At 42.7% G+C, this 23,488-nt stretch overlaps 2 protein-coding genes across 2 annotated transcripts; one reads left to right on the top strand and one right to left on the bottom strand.

Annotated features, from left to right (window-relative positions):
- Positions 1-579: 579 nt before the first annotated feature.
- On the bottom strand, positions 580-14,148 carry hhipl2 (HHIP like 2). The gene is made up of 10 exons (XM_022750640.1): positions 13,918-14,148; positions 12,652-13,304; positions 11,441-11,584; positions 10,099-10,427; positions 9,810-9,936; positions 8,602-8,747; positions 8,437-8,518; positions 8,117-8,199; positions 7,807-7,922; positions 580-933 (listed from the first exon to the last, which is right to left on the bottom strand). Exons 1-10 carry the CDS (start codon positions 14,146-14,148, stop codon positions 580-582), a joined length of 2,265 nt encoding a protein of 754 aa, XP_022606361.1.
- Positions 14,149-15,823: 1,675 nt separating this feature from the next.
- Positions 15,824-22,830, top strand: dcaf10 (DDB1 and CUL4 associated factor 10). Its single transcript, XM_022751333.1, has 7 exons — positions 15,824-16,499; positions 17,327-17,440; positions 17,596-17,793; positions 18,520-18,722; positions 19,351-19,431; positions 19,521-19,666; positions 21,435-22,830. Exons 1-7 carry the CDS (start codon positions 16,021-16,023, stop codon positions 21,804-21,806), a joined length of 1,593 nt encoding a protein of 530 aa, XP_022607054.1. The 5' UTR covers positions 15,824-16,020; the 3' UTR covers positions 21,807-22,830.
- The last annotated feature ends 658 nt before the right edge of the window (positions 22,831-23,488 follow it).

Here is a 23,488-nt window from a genome sequence, read left to right as displayed (position 1 = left end):
CAGTCTTCGGACGTGCGTTCCTCTTTCCTGTAAGGCGTCTGGTCTCTGGGCTTACAGGTCAGTTCAGGCAGAGAGGTGGATGAACAGCAAAGAGGTTAAAGGACTGTCCTTGTTCGCCAACCCTTGTCATCCGAATGCTACAGACCGCTTTGTGGCTGAAGCGGAGAGTCCTGGCCAGCATCTGGACACACACAGACACAACACACGACTTTCTAGGATGTTTTATGGGATACTTCAGCTTTTCATTAAATAGATAAAAGTCACAGAAACAGGATTACAACGACAGACCAAACACAGCTTTGATGGCAAAACTCTTACCGACCGGAGGGAGTCCTCAAGTTCAATGCAATAGAGCGATGTCGTCTGAGCCATCACTCGGGCACGGCACCACTGGCCACATAATCCTTGAAAGAATGACCACGAGTCCTCACGGTCCTCCTGCTCGTTCTGCAGGTGTTCGCTAGGAGCCTAGAAAGTACTTGAGCACGCTGGCTTCGAGAGGAAAAGAGGTTTTCGATGATCAAAAATGAATTTTAGTGTTTTGCATTGAAATGTATAATACACCATATATACTATAATTCACAAGTCTCTGAGACACATATCACTGAACGCTGGGATGAAACGGTTAGTGTTGGAGAGCCGGAAGGCGACCCTGCCCTTTGTCAGTCTACCAGTCTTCTGTGTACAGCTGCACCTGGTGGCCGTCCTGAATGCCAGCGAGGTGGCTCCTCTTGTCTCATACTTCCTGGATTGCAGAGAGAATCCAGCAATAGAGACGTCAAGGGTGACGTTGGAGATCTGGATTGAGGAGGGCCGGTCTCCTCCTGCCCCATGTGTCCTCCGTCCAACAGCAGAGCCTCCGCTCCTCCCAGGAGATCCTCTGGATCGACCTTGGCACGCTATAGGCCGAAGCATCCCGCGCTTCCCCTCTAGCTGGGACAAGATGTGGCGTTATCAATCCAACACACGACTGGCACCAAAGATCGTACACGCCAGGCAACTGTTTTCAGAGCAGCACCAGCGGGCTTCTTTGTTCAATCTGGAGGGAGAGAGAGAGAGAGAAGAGAGAAGAGAGAGAGAGAGAGAGGTTTTCAAATGTTTAATGTTATATTTTGGTGTGATTTTAGTACACACACAGCAGTGGGTGTGAAAGCAGCTGTAAGAACATAAAACTCTGCGCTGAATTACATTTCATCCTAGAGAAATTCCCTGGTGGAAGGCACCTGTTGGGAAGAATTACTAAGGATGGCTAGTTGGAACGATCAATTCAAGTTAGTACATAGCAGTGCATTTAAGTAAAGTTTCAACTTTTTTAATTGTATTATTTTGTGAAAGATCTTAATTCATCATTTAAATTCATTCATCAATGAAAATGCCAGCAAGCTACCTGCTAATGGTAAGCGTTACTGAAAAATGGGGTCAAACAACTATGTACTGTACGTGCACACATTGTTTATTTTTACAAATATAATTATTATTTTACTATTTGTCATTATTATTACATACAATTCACAAACAAAAAATGTCACATTAATTACAACTTTGTCACTTGTCTATCTTCATGGTTAAACTGTCTTCTTGTGTTACCTTCCTGTTTGTATCAATGAAAGATATGAATAAAATGCTTAATCGCTAGCTATCACCCACTTGTTATTTATTGCATTGCTTATAGAAACTTGTTGAAATTCATTCATCAGTGAACAATGTGCCAGTAACCAGCCTGCTATAATAGCACTAATGTAAAAGGCTGGTTGGGGGCGGGGTTATATGCCTGTCACCACATTGTACTTGCCGCCATCATCATTTATGTATTGTTCATATCATTTTAGCATTAATGAATTGTAATCCTATGCTTATTTATTGCTGGAAAAGAAGCTAATTTTGGATATCAGTGCTAAGAAATCCTTAGCCCACCATTTTTTTATCTTGCAATCTATTGGTAAGGCTGACTAAATGCTAATGCGTAAGCAACGCTAGCGCACCTCCCCTGTGTTCTGCTTGTCCATGTTTTTTTCACCAATTAAAGAATTAAAAAAAATGCTAATCTCATCTGCTAATGGCTACAAATAGCCCCCCCCTTGTGTTCTGCTTTGTCCATGGTTTTTTTCACCAATAAAGAATTTTAAAAAAAAAATGCTAATGTATCTGCTAATGCTAGCGAGCTAGCACACCCCCTGTGTTCCGTTGGTCCATGTTGTTTTCAACATAAAGAATAAAAAAAAAAGATGCTTATGCTATTGCTAATGCTAGCAAGATAGCGCCGCTCCCTTTGTTCGCTTGTCCAATGTTTTTTCACTATAAAGAATAAAAAAAAAATGCCTAATGCTAGCAAGCTAGCACCCACCCCTATGTTCCGCTTTGTCATGTTTTTTTCACGCCAATAAAGAATAAAAAAAAAAAAAAAAAATGCTAATGCTAACAAAAACGGCAGCTAGCCGCGCGCCCTCCCCAGCACAGCATTGCAGCCCAGCAAGCAGGGATAGCTACCCCGCGGTAATGCTATCTCTAATGCTAACAAGCTACCACCACCCCATTGTTCTGCTATGGTCCATATTTTTTTCACCAATAAAAATCAAATAAAAAAATTGCTAATGCTTATTGCTAGCTGCTAAATGGCTAGCAAGCTAGCACCCAACCCCCTGTGTTCTGCTTGTCATTTTTTTTTTCACCAAAGAGAATAAAAAAAATGCTAATGCTAATGCTAGCTGCCTAATGCTAGCAAGCTAGCCCCCACAGCCCACATTCTGCTTGTCTGTTTGTTCATCAATAAAGAATCAAATAAAAAAATGCTAAATGCTAATGCTAGCTGCTAATGCTAGCTGCTAATGCATACTAAGCTAGCCCCGCCACCACACATTCTGCTTGTCCATGCTTTTTTTCTACAATAAAGAATCAATAAAAAAATGCTAATGCTAACATAGCTGCTAATTGGCTAATGCTAGCTACTGCTATGCTAATGCTAGCTAGCTACTAAGCTAACAAAAAAACGGCGGCTAGCTCGCGCCCCCCCCAGCACAGGCATGCGCCCAGCAAGACAGAGCTAGCCGCCGGCGGCTAGCTCGCGCCCCTCCCAGCACAGGCATTGCGCCAGCAAGCAGAGCTAGCCGACCCGCGCTAGTCGCGCCCCCCCAGCACAGATTGCGCCCAGCAGAGCAGAGGCTAGCGGCCCGGCGGCTAGCTCGCAGCCCCCCGCAGCACAGGCATTGCGCCCAGCAAGCAGAGCTAGCGCGCCGGCGGCTTAAGCTCGCGCCCCCCCAGCACAGGCAATTGCCCGCAAGCAGAGCTACCGCCCGGCGGCTAGCTCAGCGCCCTCCCCAGCACAGGCATTGCGCCCAGCAGCAAGAGCTAGCCGCCGGGCGGCTAGCTCGCGCCCCCCCAGCACAGGCATTGCCCAGACGCAACCAGCCGCCCGCGGCTAAACGCGCCCCAGCAGGCATGCGGCCAGCAACAGGCTACCGCCGGCGGCTAGGCTCCGCCCGCGCCTAGCCAGAGCACAGCATTGCGCCCAGCCAAGCAGAGCTAGCGCCCGGCCGGCTAGCTCGCAGCCTCCCCCAGCACAGGCATTGCGCCCAGCAAGCAAGCTACACGCGCTGCTCGCGCCCAAGCAACAGGCATTCGCAGGCAGCAAGCTGCGCCCGGCGGCTAGCTCGCGCCCCCCCAGCACAGGCATTGTGCTGAATGGCCGACTCTAGCCCCCGTACGTTACCCCCGACTTAGCCCCGACTTAGCCCCGACTTAGCCCCCGACTTTAGCCCCCGATTAGCCCCCGACTTAAGCCCCCGACTTAGCCCCGACTTAGCCCGACTTAGGCCCCCGACTTAGCCCCCGACTTAGCCAACCCGACTTAGCCCCCGACTTAGCCGCCGACTTAGCCCGCCGACTTAGCCCCCGGATTCAAATTAGGCTCAAAATGATTTTGAGCTTCGTAAAGTAATGTTTAACAAATAATTCCAATATTTGGTATTCTAAATCAAACTTTGTAAACCTGGAAGAATAATCTTGCAGAGAAATTCAAGGTATGTGTATGTGATAAATTGTGCTTGTGGCCAAGAGATTTCTATTTGTTGAGATTGTGTGGCTCAAAACTGAACAAATGTATCAGTGGTGGTTAAACAAGACACAAGGATGAAGAAAGTGCTTTGTGGACATCGTGTACAGAGAATATAAGAGCTGAAAACTGTTAAAACTCAGTTGTGCAACATTCCAGTGTGTGACACTGACACCGTACAAATTTGATCCTTGTCACTTCAGTGTCACATCTGTGGGAACTTTTGACCAGAGTTTTACTGATTACTGCTCTGTATCACAACACAGATGGTTGATCTCTCTCTTTATTGTTGTGATAATGTTTAAGTTGCAGATCTACTTCTGTAAGTGCAGGTATGTGTGTGTGTATACATGTCTTGCTGTGGTTGTGGGGACAAATCTGGGTTTGAAACCGTCAGTGTGAGGTTATTGTGGCCAGTCGTGACGGCTTCAAAAGGCTTTTTGAGGGACAGCTGCAGTGACTGAGGTCAGAGTCAGGATGAGTCTCTACGACATGAATGAAGCTGAAAGTAACGTCCTTTGTGCAGATTGAAACGAGAGGAGTGAAGTACAAGCACCAAGCAGCAGGAACATTCAAAATTTCTCCAGGAATTTTCTTGTACTTTTAATGTTATCCTCTACTGGCGCAATTTTCCTTGATTGTGTTATCAGTTCTGCTCTTTCTTGTTCAACTTTTTGCATGATATAAAAATATTTTCAACTGAGTGCAGCACAGTCAGCTAGGTAACGTGTGTTTTGTCTGTATGCTAATCAGGCTGCGCAGACTCCGTGACGGGATTGGTCGGAGCAGAGGGGCGGAGCCTCCAACTCTACGGCCGGCTTCAATGTTCCCGCCAGTCCACACAGCTGCAGTCGTCGTAATCAACAGAGCAAAGTTATTTTTCCTGCGTTATGAAGGCAGTGTGACATAGTAAACACATGCTGCATACCATGTGCACACACACAGTGCAATTCAGTCTCCAGCCCACCTCATATGTCGCCAGGCTGCAAAAGAGGAAGAAAACGCCACGTGAATCACGTGAATGGTGTTTTTTTGTGTGTTTTTTTTTTAACCCAGCTCTTTGATCAATTTGTGATGCACTGTTGATATTTTTTTTCTCCTGTTCTCCGAGGCACTACTGCACGTTGATACTGATGCCATGGTTGGAGTATCACCTCTACCTCGAGCCCAAATAACAAAACTTACAAATATCTCCTTTTAAATGTGCTTAACAAGCAAATGCAGCTCGTTACATGTCAGCTTTATTGCAAGGAATTCAAGATGAATGGCAAATCACTGAAACCTGCAAACATCCTGCTTAAAAGAGGGAGAGAACCGTTATGTTGGGTGTTACCTTACGTGTCAACAAAGAGTGTAGTTAGTTGAAAAGTGTCATGGTTCCTACTTCAAACAGTCGCCTCTCCAGCAAAACAGCCACATGTAATAACAAACAGAGCTAATAGCAGCTGTTGCACAACAGGAAAGAGCCACTTCATCACGTTGCTCTGGGCGTCCTCACTGTCACAGAATGGTACTTTAAAGGAAACAGTCAGTGGGGAGAGGGGTGTCGTTTTGTTTGGAGTTTTTTTTTAATGGCGTGAAAACCAGAGCAAAAAACTCAAAGATCCAAGAAGTTAATTTGTGCAACACCACCAGGTTGTTTTAACTGGTGACATTTAAAGCTGAAATGCATAGTTATGTAGGTCTGTAATTTGTGAGGGTCCTGTGGTTTACTACAACATACAGAGGACACACAGTAGACTTACCTTGATGTGGAGGGAAATGAGCACTTGGCGCCCTTCAATCTGAGAGGGTCCTTAAACTTAAAATAAAATCCTTTTATTTCATAGTGCTTCAGTTTGAAACAGGTCGTCAAAATGTCTGACTAATAAGTGTTCAGGAAAACATGACTGCACCCAAACGTGTCCGTGTTAGGAGCCCAGAGAGACACAAGGGGTAGAAACATGTAGTCCTACATACATGACCTGTGGTTTATGTGATCTTGTGTCAACGTCAAATCATGTTATGTCATGATATGTTTAGTTTATATCGTGTTACAAAGTAGTATGGTGTAATATTTATAGTAGGTTTTGTCATTTCACGGTAGATGGCCTCAGTTGTGAACACAGGATTTGGTTTTTAAAGTTGTTGTGACTTGTGTCTTCACTGCGTCATGACTCCAACACAGCTGTTAAATAGCTGTAAAATATGACGTCATAGTGTAGTACGGTATGTTTGTGTCGGGTTGTATGACACAGTATGATGTGTTTGTTCTGTCATGCTATGTTGCTTTCTGTTACGTGTTATGAAGGCAGCCATGGTAGTAGTTCACAGGAGGGTGTATGAACTTGCCTTACCTTTCCTTAAGCACAACCAAAACAACAGAGTTACAAAAATGCCATTTGATAAAATACACCATGTGAGAATCAACAGATTAGCAGCTGAGTAAATGCTGGATAGTGAGATTCATGTAACTAACATTCATGTCTCTTTTACAGCAGTTATTGTACAAACCATGATCACAGTGGCTTCAGGTATTATCAGTAGTGCAGAGTTTATTTACAAACAGCTCTTGAGACACACACACTTTCTAATGTTTATTTTTAGGACTTGCATGTGTTGTAAAATTGTGTATGCTTTAGTTGGAAGTTTTTTGTTTGCGTGGTCGCTCCTTATTTTTTTATTTGAAACCTATTTTATATGTTCTAAATACAAAAACTCGGGTCAGTCATTTTATGAAAAATAAACTAAAGACAGTGTCAGTACATACATTATTGCATGCAACGCTTGTGTAATTAAAGGAATAGTTCAACATTTTAGGAACTGTATTTTCTTGCTTTCTTGCTGAGAGGTGGATGAGAAGACTGATACCACTCTCACGTCTGTATAGTAAATACTTGGTTGTTGTTTTTTTTTATCCAAAAATGACAAAATACATCCAGAAGCTTAATTGATTAAAGCTCACTAATCACATATTAAACCATGTTTTTTTATCACCATGGAAACAGAAGTGTAAAACAACATTTTGTGGTTTTATGGGAGATTACATTTTAACAGGAATAACAGAGATTCGGTGTCAATTTTACTCTTCGTTTTTTGAGAAATGAAACAGACAAGATGAAACATGTTGATTAGAGAGCTGTAGAGCTGCTGGTAGGTGGATTCTGTTTACGCTAAGCTAAACAGCTGCTGGCTGTAGCTTCATATTTATTGAACCGACACAACACTGGTATCAATCTTATCTAACTCTTGGCACTTGTTGTTTCATGTACAAAAATATACAAAATAATGACTCAGTCATAATGAAAAACAATGTTTTAAAGTGCTTTGGCATCTCTTTTTACCTGAAGCTGGTTTCTTGATGTTGTGTTGCTCTTTACATTCAAGTTTCTGTTCATGACATAATGATGTTCTGCTGCAGCTTCCTTCACCTTTACACTGTTTTTCTCAGGTCTGATTTGCTGCTGTGCTCGTTTCCTCTTCTTTGTGTGGATTGAGTTGTCATTCAGGCTGTTAGAGGCTTTTGGAGCATCATTATTTGTGGCGGTTTGATTGGCCTTTGATTTTACTTTATCTTTGTCACTGAAAGACTTTATCACAGTGGTCTTTTCGGACTTTACCCTGGATTTCTGCTGCAGAGTTTTCTTTTTCGCTCGTGCTTTAGCCGCCTCCTTCTTGTTCCGATCTTTGTTTTTCCTCCGTCGTTTCAATTTATTTTTCTTCCTCTCTTTGTTATCAGGTGATTTCCACTTCGGCGCAGAAGTGCTCCTCGTCATCACACTGGCTGCAGCCGTCGTAGCTTTGACCTGGCTGCTCGTCACCGGCGGTTTGGTGGTGAGTTTGAATTTTCTTGGTGGTGGTCTTGTAGGTTTTTCATTCGTGTCCAGCACAGTCACTGAAATGGTACAGATGTCATAAGTAGCCATTTTCACCACCTGCTTTACTCATTCACTTCTGCAGCCACCAAAACTATTTTCACTCAGTCTGAAATTTGCCTTTCGAATTGTTTTTTCAACATGTGCAAACTGTAAAAATGACAAATGATGCTTTAAGTAGAAGAATTGATAAAAAATGCAGAGGTAAACTTACGTTCCTTGGGCACAAATGGAAACTTTTTCCCCTTCACTTTGACAGGCAGTGGCTTCTGCTTACATTTCCCCGGAGGAGCTCTCCTGCAGAATAAGTTGAAAAGTTAACTTCTCACTTCTCACCCTCCGAGAGTTCGCAATGAGTCCGGGACAGACCAAAACACCAAAAGTAGCGCTACCAAGGGCAAATTGTTCCACAGATGGGAAGATGTATTTTAAAGGTTTAAAGTTTAAATTCATTAGATTTAAGTCCAAATATGATACAAAGGTAAAGAACAAAGGTAATATGATAAGTATGATAAGCTGATATATATACACTACCTGGAGGGATCCATAAATTTGAAAACGGTTCCGTAAGGAGACATGGCACTGGGGTGAGCTGTGGCCAGAAAATATAGTTCCCCTAAAAAACAGACAAAGCTTGTCAGTTCTGCTTCACCGGTGAAATCCAGCCCTGAAGACCACAAGAGACTGAAGAAATGTTACCTGCTTCATCTTCAGCGAACGAGATGATGAACTTGTGGTGACGATTGATGAGTCCGGGAAAAGAGCACGTTTTCGTATCACCCATACACACGCTCCTTTCTTTCCAGCTTCCTGTCGTCTTATCTTCCTCTAACGCCATTATTCGACTGCAAAATTGACAAGAATCACTTGTGTTGTTACAACCACGCAACGTGGGTTTATCACGTTTAAGGGCAGGAATTAATCATTCATCTCTAAACTATATTCTTGTGATGCAAAAGCCACTGAAAAAGCATAGATCCATTATGGGAAACAAGAACTCAAACCAAGACTAAGAAGTCGGTACTATTTAGCCTCAAATACTAGGAATAGTTCAACAGTTTGGGAAACAGACGCTTCAGAGGATCAATACCACTCTTAAGCTTTGATGCTAAATATGCAGCCACTTAGCTTAGCTTAGCATGAAGAATGGAAATGGGAGGAAACAGCTAAGTCTTGGTTTTATCATGCGCCAGACTATTTCTTTTGATTTAAGCCAGGCCACCAGCAGGGACGTCACTGCTACCAACAGAGAGATAGTCTAGCACCTGTTTCTGGTCTTTATGCTAAGCTAAGCTAACTGTCTCTTCATCTTTACCGTACAGAGGGATATATTTGAGTGGTATCTTCTTATCTAGGTCTTGTCAAGAAAGTGGATAATAATATCATATTTAGAAAATTCCTATTCCTTTTAATAAAAAGCATCAACCCGATACACCGGAATGACACAGTTTCTTTAAGTGAATTCAAATTATTTTTATTCACATTTTGTAAAAATGTGGCAGTACATAACAAGGGTATACTGTAGGTGTTGCTGAAGTTTTGACCCCTTTAGACTTTTGCTTTTCCCTTTGTGCCAGAAACCTCTACTCTGCAGCACATAAGAAGAGCGGAGTCAAAGACTTTCATCAGGACAAATTAAATGACGGCAGGTACAACAGCTCATACCATTCTTTCCTCAAATTGTAATTCTCAAACATCTTGAGTCGTAACTCTCGAGTCAGGGCTGGAGTATGAGTATAAACCACACCAAGTTAAGCCTCAAGTTAATTCAAGTTGGAACATCATTGAGAATGTATTGATTTTAAAATTGGAAACGCAACAGCTGAAAAAACAAGCCAAAAAACAAAACAAAAAGTCGTTTCCAACAGTAGGAGTAAACTACTTGGCTCAGATCAGCACAATCTTACCCACTCATGAAGTCTCCAAAAATGTATAGGCCATTCAGATTGGGTGATTCACATCCTCTGTACACATATCCCCCAGTCACAGACTTCCCAACATGATGATTATATGCGAATATAGGCAGGATGTCATCTGTTGTGGCAGAGAAAGATGCACTGTTTTTGACTAAAATCTGGAGCATCAGAAATAGATTGGAAAGGGAACATTAAGGCAGAACTAACAGGTGGTGAAAGTATCAATGAGAGAGAAAATAGCATTTGATTTTTAAGTTTCACATGACGAGAAAATACTCACTCGAGGAGTTGTGGCACAGTTTGATATCGTAGCACTCGAAACCCTCTTTGGCCCTCCAGCCGTAGTTTCCTCCCTTCACAATAATGTCAATCTCCTCGTAGCGGTTTTGACCGACATCTCCACAGAATATCCTTCCTCTGCCGTAGCGGCTGACGGGGTCTCCGCGGTCCACAGAGCATCGCCACATGTTTCTGACCCCATATGCATACACCTCTGGCCGGGCATCCGGGTCACCGAGGAATGGGTTACCAAGAGGGATCCTGTACTGCCTTCCACTGGAGTCACTTCCGTCCACATCAATGCGGAGCACTTTGCCCAACAGAGCACTCCTGGGTAGGAAAAATAAGATTTAGCACATGTACCCCGGGGGTACTGAAATACTGATTCGTAACAAGATAGCAAGTAAGCAGAGGGGTGGATAAGTTGTCTAATGGATAACTGGTTGAAATAGAGAGCTAATAGTCAGCTAAAAGTAACAGATACATGGTTGAAATGGTTAGATAACAGTTTAAAGTAATGGATAAAAAGTAGAAATAGTTGCTAAAAGTATAATGTTTAAATGTTGTTAAAAGTAAATGAACAACTTATCTGAAAGTGGTAAATAAATGGTTGAAATTGTTTAAAGTAATGGGTATATGGTTAAAATAAGTTAAGTACTGGATAAATTGTATATCTACATTAATTGTAATGGCTAAAGTAGCAAAAAGGAATGGATCAACGTTTGTTGTAGCTGTAGGTTATTGATAAACAGTTGAAATAGTACGCTTAAAGTAATGGATAAATGCCTGAAATACCAAAAGTAATGGATAAATGGTTAAAATAGTTAGATAAAAGTAATGGGAAACTATTTAAACTAACTTACTGATTAAAGTAATGGAAATGGTTAGCTGAAAATATTGGATAAACAACTGAAAATAGCAACAGGTGATGGATAAATGGTTAAAATATTTAGCTAAAAGTATTGGATAAATGGTTGAAACGGTTAGCTACAAGGGATAAAATAGTTAGCTAAAAGTAATGGATGAAGGATTGATGTCCAGCTTCTGCCACTCTGGTAGTGGTAAGAATAGAAATTTGACCTTAACGATAACAGTTCAAGGGCGGTAGAGGTAGAGCGGGTTGTCCACTAATTAGAAGGCTGGTGATTCGATTCCTGGCTCCTCCGGCTCGTCTGAACCCCAGATACTGAACCCCGCATTGCCCCCCTGATGGCTGTTCCATCAGTGTATGAGAATGAAAATGAAACATATTGTAAAACACAAACAAACTATGATTTAAAAATCGTTCTTTCTGCGTCAGTTCTCACTCTTCCTCACACTTGAAGAATTCTGAAGAACCTTACTTGTTTTGCGCGTTGCCATACTTCCCAAACGGATCCCCGGCTTTTCCACCATCTCCAGTGAAAATGTACAAATATCCATCAAGACCAAACAGCAGCTGGCCTCCATTGTGGTTTGCAGCTGGCTCATCAATCTCTAAAATGACCCTGAATATAAAAAGAATAGTTTAGTCACCTCTAGGTGTGAATATGTGGTTGCCATATTTCATAAGTACGCCCTCAGATCAGCTCTTATCCATCCTCTACATCTTTTACACAACCTTTGTGCAGTAATTATAGGAAGAAGTGGTACCAGAGAAGGCCTGAGGGGGGTAAGACGCAGATATGGGGTCATGCTGATCGTTTTTGGGGAGGGTTTTGACACCAAAACAGTTGGGGTGAATGTTCGTCGGAAATATGACTGTTTGCCTTCAGGCAGAGTTGGATGTTCAGACTGATACCACTTACGTGTCTGTCTGTTAAATATGAAGCTACAGGCAGCAGCTGGTTAGCTTAGCTTAGCATAAAGACTGAAAACAGAGGGAAACAGCTATCCTGGCTCTGACCCAAGGTAACAAAATCAGCACATCTGATTAGTTTGTTTGCTTAATTTGGAAAAGTTTTGATTTTACCTTTTTGGTTTTAAGCTAAACATGTTATTTTTTTCAGTTAAGCTTTGTACCAATGAAACAACAGAGATATAATGTGTTAATTAGTGAGCTTTAGATGTGTTAGAAGGACTTTTTTTATCTTTGGAAAGACTAGGATGGCTGTTTAACCTTATGCCAAGCTAAGCTAACCAACCACTGGCGGTAGCTTTGTTTACTGTGAAGACATGAGAACAGTATTGAACAGTATTGATCCTATTTCCTATAACGTCAAAGTATTCCCACAAATTGTGTAGACTGTACCTCATATTGTAACAAATAAATGTTCAGGGACTGCATTAATTTATCTGATGCAGCTTTTGTGTACTTCTTTTTTTACATGTGCTTTCTCCTGTTTATCATTGAGTGATTTTAATTGTTGCACATTGAAAAGTTGAGTTTAAATCAGGGCCTCAGGAAGCTTGGGCCAGCTCTTAAGTATGATTCACTATTAAATTCAGAACATGTTTATGCAAACTTTAGTACAATTACAGCCCAGGGGGTGGATGATAATATAGTCCTATATTTCTGTCAGTGGTAAGTGCAGTTGTTGCACAGCCATAAAAAGGAAACCTCCCACCTGCGTACCTCTCTGAGTAAGGATCAGCCATGTTCATGTCGTAGTCAGACACCTTCATCTCACTGATTCTGACTTTCTCCAGCTTGCTGTTGACCTGGATAGAGTAGTAGATGAAGAAGCGTCCATTGTCCCGGTACTTGGGGTGGAACGCCATGCCCAGGAAACCCCTCTCATCCCCCAGCCAAGGTGTGGTCAACACCTCCCCGCTCATGTCCAGGAAAGGCTGCTCCAGCCGGCTGCCGTCACGCAGGTAAACCCACACGAATCCCACCTGTTCAGCGATGAACATCCGGTGTGTGTCATCACCGCTGTGCAACATCAGGACAGGGTTCCTCAGATTGTTGGCCACCTCGGTTAGGCACAGCTGGAGACAGCCTCTGGGGTCTTCCACCACCTGCCCCAGGTTGGTGTTGAGGTCAGGGCTCTTCAAAACATTGGGGTAGCAGTAGTCCTGGTCCGACAGGTCGGCCACACTGCAGAACGTGGACACGTCTCGCTCGGCGGTGTCCTGCAGCAGCTGGTTCTCAGTTAAATATCTCACCACATGGCGACATTTGCCATGAAACTCGGAACAGTAGCCAAAGCAAAGCCCAGGTAGCTCTCTGACAGGTGTGTATGGGTCCTCAGCATCATAAAGGTGGGCGGCATAAGGAGAGCACTCCTGGAGGGGGACAAAGACGAGACACTACTACGAGACACTTGGGCTGACTGAAAAACAAAGCAATTACAACAGAATTTGTGGTTTTCAAAAAAGGGCATTTCAGCAGTCGTTCCCTTATAGACTCCCCCACTGTTAGATTCATTTCATAGCTATAGTATATCTATAGTAATCTAATTTCAAGGTGCTGTCCTGCAGTGTTAGTTAAGTCTGTATTTAATCTTATTCCAATGATATCATCATTCTTAACATTATTTATTGCCATCAAAAGTTCACTCCAGCTGTGTGGATTAAATTAGACAAAAGAAGGGGAGAACTGTAAATTAAATTAAATCAAAGTTGTATAATGCCTAGACCTTGAACCCTTTACAAATGTAGGTATAACATAAGTAGATGATGGCTTCAATTAGATAAAACTGAAATCAATTAAAATGTTGATAGGGAGTTGTGGATTGTGATATCCAGATAGACAGTTTAGACTGTGCTTTACAAACATGGATCTATATGAAACAACAGTGAACAGAGAAATGTTTTATTTTGTGAAATAACTTGGTTCCATCACAATAGCATCCTCAAAGGCACACAACCCAACTTTTAGAGAAGAACATATATTCACCTGGCACATGATTTCCTTCAACATATCTGAACAGAGCTCAAGACCCGCCACTTCCAACTGTTCAACAATGTCCCAGTATCTCTCCGCGATCATGTTATCCATTTTCTGGTCACAGCAGCCGAACTGCTCGTACTGCGTGCAAAACTCCAGGTGCCAAGGAGGTTTGAAAGGTGGCTCGAAGTCCAGGCACTGAGGATGAGCTGATGCTGGCTGGACCGGGACGAGTAACATCACTGACAAGATCAGGATAAACTCGGGAAGGCTCGGGGTCTTCCTGGATGAGATCGGACCTGCAGCAGCGCGTAAAGCCGCGTGGTCAGTTCCGCATGGATGGAGCGCAGCATCCCGTGTGCTTGTCATTTTTGCCGCGTGCCCCCGAAATATTTCAACTGTTTGCTCTCCTTTAAGTATGAGCCGGTGTGCACGTGAATGCGTATGTTGCGTGTGCGCAAAAGCTGAAGCTGGAGGTGCCTCCCCGCAATCAGCCCCTGCCTCATTTGCCCCCCTCGCCCCACGCCTCGCCGCCTGACTCCAGCCAGGTGAAAACGCACCTTGTCGCCAGTTCTGTCTCCCATCAGGCCAATTAGTCGCAATTAAAACAAAACACTTTCCTAATGAAGTTAATGGATTCATGTTTTGCTCTCCACCACAAACTGTGGTTGTCAGAACCCCAGCGAAGTTGGCAGACAATTACAGGCACACACATAAACAGGGCACAGTGTCGAGACATGCACACATCGAGAGGCAGTAATTTTGTTTAACATTCACGTAAAAGCGCCTCCAGGCAGCTGGCTGTTTGTTGGTCGCGGCTGTGCTTCATCCTGCACATCTACTGTCCCAGCATGTCAACTCTACTATTTGAATACACAGGAAAAGTGTCTGTCAACAGTTTGTCCTGGTGCCAAGAAAAACAAAAAGGGGCTGGAAGAGGCATCCTCAGCAAACGTCATAAGAAACCACACATGTATTCAAGACTAATAACAGTCCTAATTGTGATGGGATATTGAATAGCCTATTAGGTGTAGACCCATGTAAATTAGCCTATAAGTGATCTCGGAAGTATTACGGTTCTTCTTAGTGCAGTGCAACCTGAATAAAAAATAGATGTTTATTTATCTAAATAAATAAATAAATTCCGGATTCTTACAAGCACCAGTAATATTTTGTTTTATCATGTTTACTTAAAGCTTTTTAGGAAGTATGCATCACTAGAGACGATATTAACTGACATTGCAGGGCCTTAATAAATAAATGCAAAATATCTGACAGTCTAATCCATGATATTCCTTAAAAGGAGGGATGCTTTCAACTTTTTTTTGTTCTTTGAAATTGTAAAATTGTACAGAATTATTGTAATTCAACACACAATAACTTTATTAAATAAGCCCGAATGCTGTTGGAATCATCACCCACAGTAAGACTATACTTCCTAAAATAGAGACCAATAAATTACATTATCTATCCTTTCATCGTGGGTGCAATGAAGAATACGCAAATGAAGTTGCAGCATTTGTCCAGCAGGTGGCAGCACCCAGTTTACGAATGCCTCAGAAAGTCAACCAGGAAGCGGAACTTCGTCATTTCTTTTTATTTCGCATTTGTTTTGGTGAAGAGAAACCAGTCAAGGTAGTTAAAACAAAAAGAGATTACACTTCCGCCTGGACACTTCATCTTAAAATATTTTTGACGAAAAAAGATTTAATGATACGTAATTTAATTCACAACAGATTAATAAAATTACGATTACTATTAACAAAGTGAATATATGATGTGTTTTTGTCTTATTTACGACGAACACTTACTATTTGTTTTGAAAAATACACTTTCTAGTTTATTTTGAAGGCTTAATCTGTAGACTTCCGGTCGCATTTTAGCTAACCGTGTTTAACTTGACGCGCGGCGATAAGGCGCTGCCAAGTCGGGTATCAAAATATAATTTGTGTAACGTAACCTATGCAGCTAAAATCCACTGCCATGGCGCCTTAGAGGATTGGAGGGAGACACGGTTTCATGCTCGGTAGGTGACCGGAGTCAGTCTACTTTACGCCGTTGAGCCGAGACGCTGCGCCCCGACACACAAACGGCTGTGTGGACGCTGCTACAATGAGCTCGGAGCAGCAGAGCGCGAGCGAGGACGCCGACGAGTCGCAGGACAGGCCCAACGGTGGTAGCGTCTCCGACAAAGAGGAAGACCCTGACATCGACGAGTCGGAGGAGGAAGATGACATCGCTCGGGGGGTTACACCCTCGATGCCCGGGAGCAGCGGAGACCGGCCGGAGCGCAGCTCAAGGTCCCCGGCGTCGGAGGACCGGGAGCCCCGTGGCGAACCGACCGCCGCGCCGCAGACAGGGAGCGGCGGGGTCTCCGGCACCGACACAGACAGCGGCAGCGGCAGGGGGAATAGTCTGTTTTCCTGGCTGCAGAGCAGGACTATTAGACGAGGGGTGTTTGTAGACCCAGCTAGGGATAACTTCAGGACAATGACCAGTTTGTACTGCTCCATGAATCCGGCTGTGGAGTCTGTCAACCTGAGCACACAGACCCACGGTGCGGTGTTCAACCTGGAGTACTCCCCGGACGGGTAAGACGAACATTTGTGGCGGGTATTTGAGGCCTTTCACCTGGAGCTCATGTTCACAGGCTTTACTGGAAAAAGTATGAAATGTGAAACACTGGATAAGTGCTTGAAATTCAACATCAAATTCACCCTCATGATGCTTCATCTCACCGGTTAAGTTAAAGCCACAATCTGGCAATTTAACTAAATCTAACTGACAACCAAAACATGACAATTTCAAGTTCTTAAATTTCTCTGAACAAAACCTTTTAAAAGTCTTGCAAAAGCCCCCTCACAGCAAACACAGCTAATGAGGGTGCAAGCCTCAGTGACCAGACAGCAGATGTAGGAAATAAATCCTGCAGCCAAACCAGGTCAAGCTGTGTCCAGACTGGATCAGATGCTGTTTGCGGGCTCATGTGACAGCAGGATCAAACACACATCCTTCATACACAGTGAATATTAGTCTTTCCAGGAAATTACACCTTAGCGGGAGATTGAAAACATCCTGATGAACATGCTCATCCTCGGATTCTCTACATCTTTGATCTTAGATGAGAAAAAGGATCTCATCTCCATGGCACAAAATTAATAATTGCATTATCACAGTTGCTTTTGCATCACAGATCAGTTCCTTATCTGGGTGGATTGCTTTACGCTTTGAAAAGCAGGGTGTCATTATAATAAATCATCTTTTCATTTATCTCTGGGTGTGTCGTTGATCCAAGACGGGTGAAGTCTGCCCTCAAATATAAGACGATTAAAGTTTCTTCTGTTAAATGTCCAAACAGATCAACTCTCCTCCCCTTATGTTAATGAGTGTGTTTGTTTTGTGTGTCTGCTGTGCTCAGGTCTGTGCTGACTGTGGCCTGCGAGCAGACTGAAGTCCTGCTGTTTGATCCCATCTCATCCAGACACATCAAAACCCTGACGGAGGCCCACGAGGACTGCGTCAACAACATAAGGTGCATTTCTATCATCTTAAATCACGCAGGGAGGGTTTACGAAGAAAGCACCCTGCTTCGTCTTTATTTGTCTAGCCCAGTAAAAAAAAATAATTTAAGTGAATGTCCTTCTAGATTCATGTCCGATGAGAGTCTAAATCTGTCTACCTCTGCAGGTTTCTGGACAATCGTTTGTTTGCCACCTGCTCTGACGACACCACAATTGCATTATGGGATCTCCGTAAGCTGAACTCAAAGGTTTGCTCCTTGCATGGCCACGCTAGCTGGGTGAAAAACATCGAGTACGACACCAACACTCGTCTCCTCGTCACGTCTGGCTTCGACGGCAACGTCATCACATGGGACACTAACAGGTTGGTCATCAGTCACAGGAAGTGAACTTTGAAAAATATGAAAATGTTTTATTTACAAAAGTCAAAAGAAACTTAAGCTCTCGTGTTGTGGTGGTTTTATTTTTTTATTTTTTCAGGTTTTATTTAGAAATATGTTTTCATGTATCTGGATGTAAGATAATGTTTATTATTGGCTATACACAACATTATCTTGATTTTATGATATCATAAGGCAACATTCATTGATTGATTATCATAAAACCATTGATTATCATAAGACATTTCAGTAAATCCTCTGTCATTTTCAGTAAATACAGAAAAATACATTTTTATCTCATAAATTGGAGTCAAAATCCCACCAGTTGTACCACCTGGAGAATGGTCTGTTGTAACGGTGACGTCATGCTGCACCAGCAGCTGCACATAAAAACTCCAACCAATACATCACTGACTTTTTAACAGGCTCTCTCTTCATCACTCCATCAAACAAAAAAACGTGCCTTTACAGGTTTTAAGGTGGATGAATGGGATTTTTGGCTGTAATTCAACCCTGAAAACTCAGTTTTAACCAATGAAGAACTGCTCAGAGAGGATGGATCTAAAGTTTCTGTAATTTGTGACGAATCGTTTCACCTTGGCTCATTTGTCTCGGTCCAGACCGGCTTGTTTTTGAGCAGAGACTCCCTGCATTACGTCCGATAGTGATCAAACCTTTTCCAACCGTCTCTAATTGTGTTTCCTCTTCAGGTTTACGGAGGATGGCTGCCCGCACAAAAAGTTCTTCCACACTCGCTACCTGATGAGGATGCGTCTGACGCCCGACTGTTCCAAGATGCTCATCTCCACTTCCTCAGGGTACCTGCTCATCCTGCACGACCTGGACCTCACGCAGTCCCTCGAGGTGGGGAGCTACCGCATGCTGCGAGCGCGACGGACTCCCCTCAGCTCAGGTCAGATCACGCTCTCTGGTTGCAATAAAGAAAAGAGAAAAAAAAGAAACCTGACCATGTCTCACTTATGTTTTTTGTCATTTAAATTTTTGTTCATTTTAACATATCAACTCACCAACATACCAATTAAAAAATTACCCCCCAGCACCACACAATTCTTACATATATGCATAGACGCTCATATATTCTATATTATTTTTTATTACTAAAAAAATTCCCATATATTTTGTGGGTTTCCCTTGAATCTTTATATTTTCTTTTTGGTTTAATTTTTTTACTTTATTCTTCTTACAGTTGATTCCTTTTTGTTAACTTTGCAAACATTTTAGTGCTAAAACAAGTGACTTATTAGTCAATTAGTTTATTAAGAAATAATAAATCAGGTCTTTTGAAGGTTGAGCAATTGTTTTTAATCTTTCGATCAGGTCAATATATAAAGAATTTGCTGATTACAGTTTGATAGATGCAAAGAATTGATTTTCTCCATCTGATATTTTTGTTCTGATGTTTTAAGGCATCACCTTGGTCTCTGTTGACTTACTGATGTTTTTGTTGACTAAATATTAAATTGATCACTGTTGTTTTCAGTTTAAAGAAAATGACTTTTGACCCTGCTGTGATTCTGTAGATGGAGGCACATCAGCGTCCAGGTCAGCTGGAACTCCTCGCCAGGGAAACGACTCCAGTAAGATCCACCCTCACAGAGAAGGTCAGGCGCTCGTGGTATAAAGCTGAATTACTAATGAGGTTTTTTTTTTCTAGATTATAAAATGACCACGAGTCTTTCTTTTCTTACAGGTCTTTCTCCCCGGAACAGTCTGGAGGTTTTGACTCCAGAGATCCCCGGAGAGAGGGACCGAGGGAACTGCATCACCTCCCTGCAGCTCCATCCGAAAGGCTGGGCCACGCTCATCCGCTGCTCCAGCAACATGGACGACCAGGAGGTGAGAGGACGTTCAGCCGTCATCTCAGAGCTGTGTTACTGATCAGGGCCAGTACTTGCAAAGCATTTTATTCTCTTCACAAAGCTGCTGAGACCAACTTTTAGTTAGACCAACCTCAGTGATTGGTTGATGATGACCAGTGTGTGCCGGTGATTTAGATGTTCACAGAAATCGTATGAATTGTCCTGTCCTGGCTTTTCTTTGTTGCCAAATAGCGCGGCGTTGCCAAACACTTAATTTTTAGGAGATGTTATTGTAAGTTTTCCAAACTACTGCGACGTGGAATGACAGCAGCCAGTTTACAATCCTTTATGATTTGGTCTTAGTGCGTTAGGAGTTCTCTCCACTACTTCTACCTTCTCCAGTAGGAGTCCTAAAGTTAGGACTGACACACCCATCATTATTAGGAGTTTCTCTTGAATCGGCAGGTAAGGAGCAACTTTTAGCCTTAAGACGCTTTGTGAATACGGACCCTGGTCCTCAGTTTTCATCTCTCTCTTTATGTTTTTACAGACCTGAAAACAATTTAGAGACTTCTTTTTATACATCTAATATGTAATTTCTGACCTCTGTTGACCTCTGTTGGTGGTGCAATACCATAGGAATTGCATCATCATTGTTACTTGGAACTTAATAGCACACTGCACCAAAACATCTATTTATTGACCTTGAAAATCCTTCAGTTTGCCTGAACTGTGACGTTTGAAGCAACTGACACAAAAAAAGCTGTTTCAGTTTCACTCTCAAAGTAGCTTCATAGACAGTGAATATTAGGTGTCTGTCACATACTCTAGTGATCAATAATCATAACGATGAATTGTCTTTTTTCCTGACTTTCAGTAGAGATGCCAAAGCAGTTCTTTTTAAAAGACTTTACTTTGAAAAATATGAACATGTTTTATTTACAAAAGTAAAAGAAACTAAAGCTCTCAAGCCTCGTGGTGGTGGTTTTATTTTGAAATATGTATTTAATTTAAAAAAAAAAGAAAACAATAATATCCAATAGAATTTAACAGAAATAAATGTGTCTTAATGTAATGTAATGTAATGTCCGAAAAGGAACCAGAGGAAGAATTTTTCTGCCCCCTCTCTAATGTTATATGTAGTTTAAACGCAAGCGGCTCTACTAGGAACTTAGTCTAATTATAACAGTCTCAAAAGAGCAAAGTTTTATTTTAAATCAGAAATTATCTGATTTAAAAAAAAAAAAAACCCCACAGGATACAAATCTGATCAAACATTCAGTGCTAGTGTTCAGTAATTGTCAGGTTACAGTACTTGAGCTCATTTCACGCGGCACTCGCTCAGAGATCAGATGCACAGATGATTAAATTAGTTTTTCGTCTTTATCAGGGTTTCAGACTCTCAAACTGTCAGTTATCTGTCAGAGTTTTGCAGTGGTTTGAAGCTTGTTGGCGCTGTTTGTGGAGTGTGTCCCTCTTTGTACTTTTTACGTCTTAATTCATTTTCAAATAATGTCACTAGGAACAAAATATGACTAAGTTTGGTCACATTAAACCGTTTTAAATACAGTTTATTTACAGTTTGTCCTCAGTTCAGTTCAGTCCACCGCTGATTATGTGACCTGCTGTTCTCATCGCCAGTGAAAGTCGACTGATGGCTGGTTGGAGTCACTGTGGTTTTCTTTCCAGTGACGACACCATGATGATTGATGCTTTCGGGAGCTGCTCTGACACTGACTCCTTCCCACTACACTCTCCTCCATCCTTTCTCCTCTCTCTCTCTCTCTCTCTCTCTCTCTCTCCAGTGGACGTGCGTGTATGAGTTCCAGGAGGGAGCGCCCACTCGCCCGCTCGTCTCCCCCCGCTGCTCCCTCCGCCTCACCCACTACATCGAGGAGGCCAACGTGGGGCGGGGCTACATCAAGGAGCTGTGTTTCAGCCCGGACGGACGGCTCATCTGCTCACCGTACGGCTACGGCGTCCGCCTGCTGGCCTTCGACGAGAGCTGCGGCGAGCTGGCCGACTGCCTGCCCGTCCAGACCAGCTGCCTCAGGGAGATCCGCTCCATCTACTCGCACAGCGACGTGGTGCTCACCACCAAGTTCTCCCCAACACACTGCCAGCTGGCCTCCGGCTGCCTCAGCGGACGCGTGGCCCTTTACCAGCCCAAGTTTTAGCATCCAGCGCTGTGAAAGAACGGCGCGGCGCAGACCTGGGTAGAGAAGTCCTGATCGGGATTCCTGCTCACACCTGGAAAGTCTGGAAAGAGATTGAAGAAGCAGTTAGTGTTTTCCAGGTTTGATAACTTTGAAAGTTGCACAAAAAAATCAGTCAAAATATTGCACTGCCTCAATATATTGTTTGTACAACTAAATATTTTCTATGATTTTAGACCCTTGTCATTTAATATATGCAGATATTTGTTGTGCAGAACTAGTATTTATCCACAGAGTGATATGAACTCTTTATGAATTATATCAAAACCATCAGAGGAAAATCTTTTTTAAATTCTCAAAATGTAGGAACCCTTAATAACATTTCCCAGCATTTGTTCTAAAGTGCTCAGAGGACCAGATGGGTGGGATTTATGCATGCAGATATTTCAAATAGTGTGACACATGATCTAAATGTCAGTATTCTTGGAGGCTTTTAAGATGACTTTAATATACTTATTTTAATATTTTTCTGAACCCTCAGCCAGACTGTAGGTAATGAAAACCCCATCCATCTGGCACCTAACGGGGAGAAAGTAAACCTAAAATAACAACAATATTTGAAGCACTTCTAGACCCAGGTCTGCAGCTGTGAAGCAGACTCCAGTTTGTTTGGAGGAAAGAAAAGAAAAAGAAAAGACTTCAGCTGTGGCCTCCTGACCGGGCTGCAGCAGTGGATGGAAACATTCAGCCTGTCTGACCCTAAACACAAAAAAGAGACTTTGAGGCAACAAAAGATAAAAAAAAAAAAGGGGCAGTTTGGTTTTTGCAAACTAGACTTCCATCCAGACTGAGGAGAGAGCTCTTGATCGTCGAATCAAGAGATGCAACAGGCAAACTCTGCAGGTCGTCTCTGGCTCTTTTTCATACTAAAGATTAATTTTGGTCTCTATAGCAGTAGAAAACTCTGACCTGTTTGGAGAGACTCGGCACATCCAGATGTTGCTGTCTTGGGACAGGAAAAAAAAACAAAACAAAAAAAACAACAAAAAAAAAAAAAAACACTAAGGATGCAAAACAGACACATGACTCCATTAATTCTAAAGAGACAAAGAAGAAACAGGCGCCCGTGTCCCGTCGTCTGCGCTGTCGTTGATCGTCCTGACGCTGCGGATCGTGTCGCTCTCAGCTGCTCCGCTCTGCTCATGCCTTTTTTCTACAGGTGCTGCTTCTCTGCTCATACAATCTGAACTTTGACCCCCACCCCCCCCACCCACCCTCCGCCCCCCGCCCCCTGACTTACAGGACCTCATCATCAACGCCTTTCTTCGCTCATGGACGGTGGCTTCTCCACTTCTCCTCTTTCCTCTACTTTTTTTTTTTTCCCATCTCCACCCTGTTTTCACCTTCATGGCCGTTACAGTTTTTAAAGGTTTTACTGGTTTATTAACGTCAGCTCTTCTTATACCATGGTGTTTGATTCATTTGACCCTGAGGTCACTTTTGTTACACTGAAATTACTTCTCATTTCTTTCTATAATTTGTGTGTTTTAATCTTGTTCTCATGAATGGAAAGTTCAGCTGCTGTCACTGTCTTAGTTTTCCCACCCTGACATTTCCCAGATCTACTTTCTTTACAAACCAGTATTGCAAAGATTTCCAGTGAAAACAACAACAGTCATAATCACATATCTTTTCCCTAAAAG

The sequence above is a fragment of the Seriola dumerili genome, unplaced genomic scaffold (genome assembly GCF_002260705.1).
Source record: "Seriola dumerili isolate Sdu_G_001 unplaced genomic scaffold, Sdu_1.0 BDQW01000149.1, whole genome shotgun sequence".
Lineage (NCBI taxonomy): Eukaryota > Metazoa > Chordata > Actinopteri > Carangiformes > Carangidae > Seriola > Seriola dumerili.
Note: the sequence above shows the minus strand (reverse complement) of the source record. Positions and strands in the feature narration are given on the sequence as shown.

Coding starts and splice junctions, on each gene's coding strand:
- hhipl2 (XM_022750640.1), bottom strand. CDS start 14,148: ATGTTACTCGTCCCGGTCCAGCCAGCATCAGCTCATCCTCAGTGCCTG. Junction 10,428..11,440: donor TATGGCAACGCGCAAAACAA/GTAAGGTTCTTC, acceptor TTTCCTACCCAG/GAGTGCTCTGTTGGGCAAAG. Junction 934..7,806: donor CTACGACGGCTGCAGCCAGT/GTGATGACGAGG, acceptor ATCTTGTCCCAG/CTAGAGGGGAAGCGCGGGAT.
- dcaf10 (XM_022751333.1), top strand. CDS start 16,021: ATGAGCTCGGAGCAGCAGAGCGCGAGCGAGGACGCCGACGAGTCGCAG. Junction 18,723..19,350: donor ACGGACTCCCCTCAGCTCAG/GTCAGATCACGC, acceptor GTGATTCTGTAG/ATGGAGGCACATCAGCGTCC. Junction 19,432..19,520: donor GATCCACCCTCACAGAGAAG/GTCAGGCGCTCG, acceptor CTTTTCTTACAG/GTCTTTCTCCCCGGAACAGT.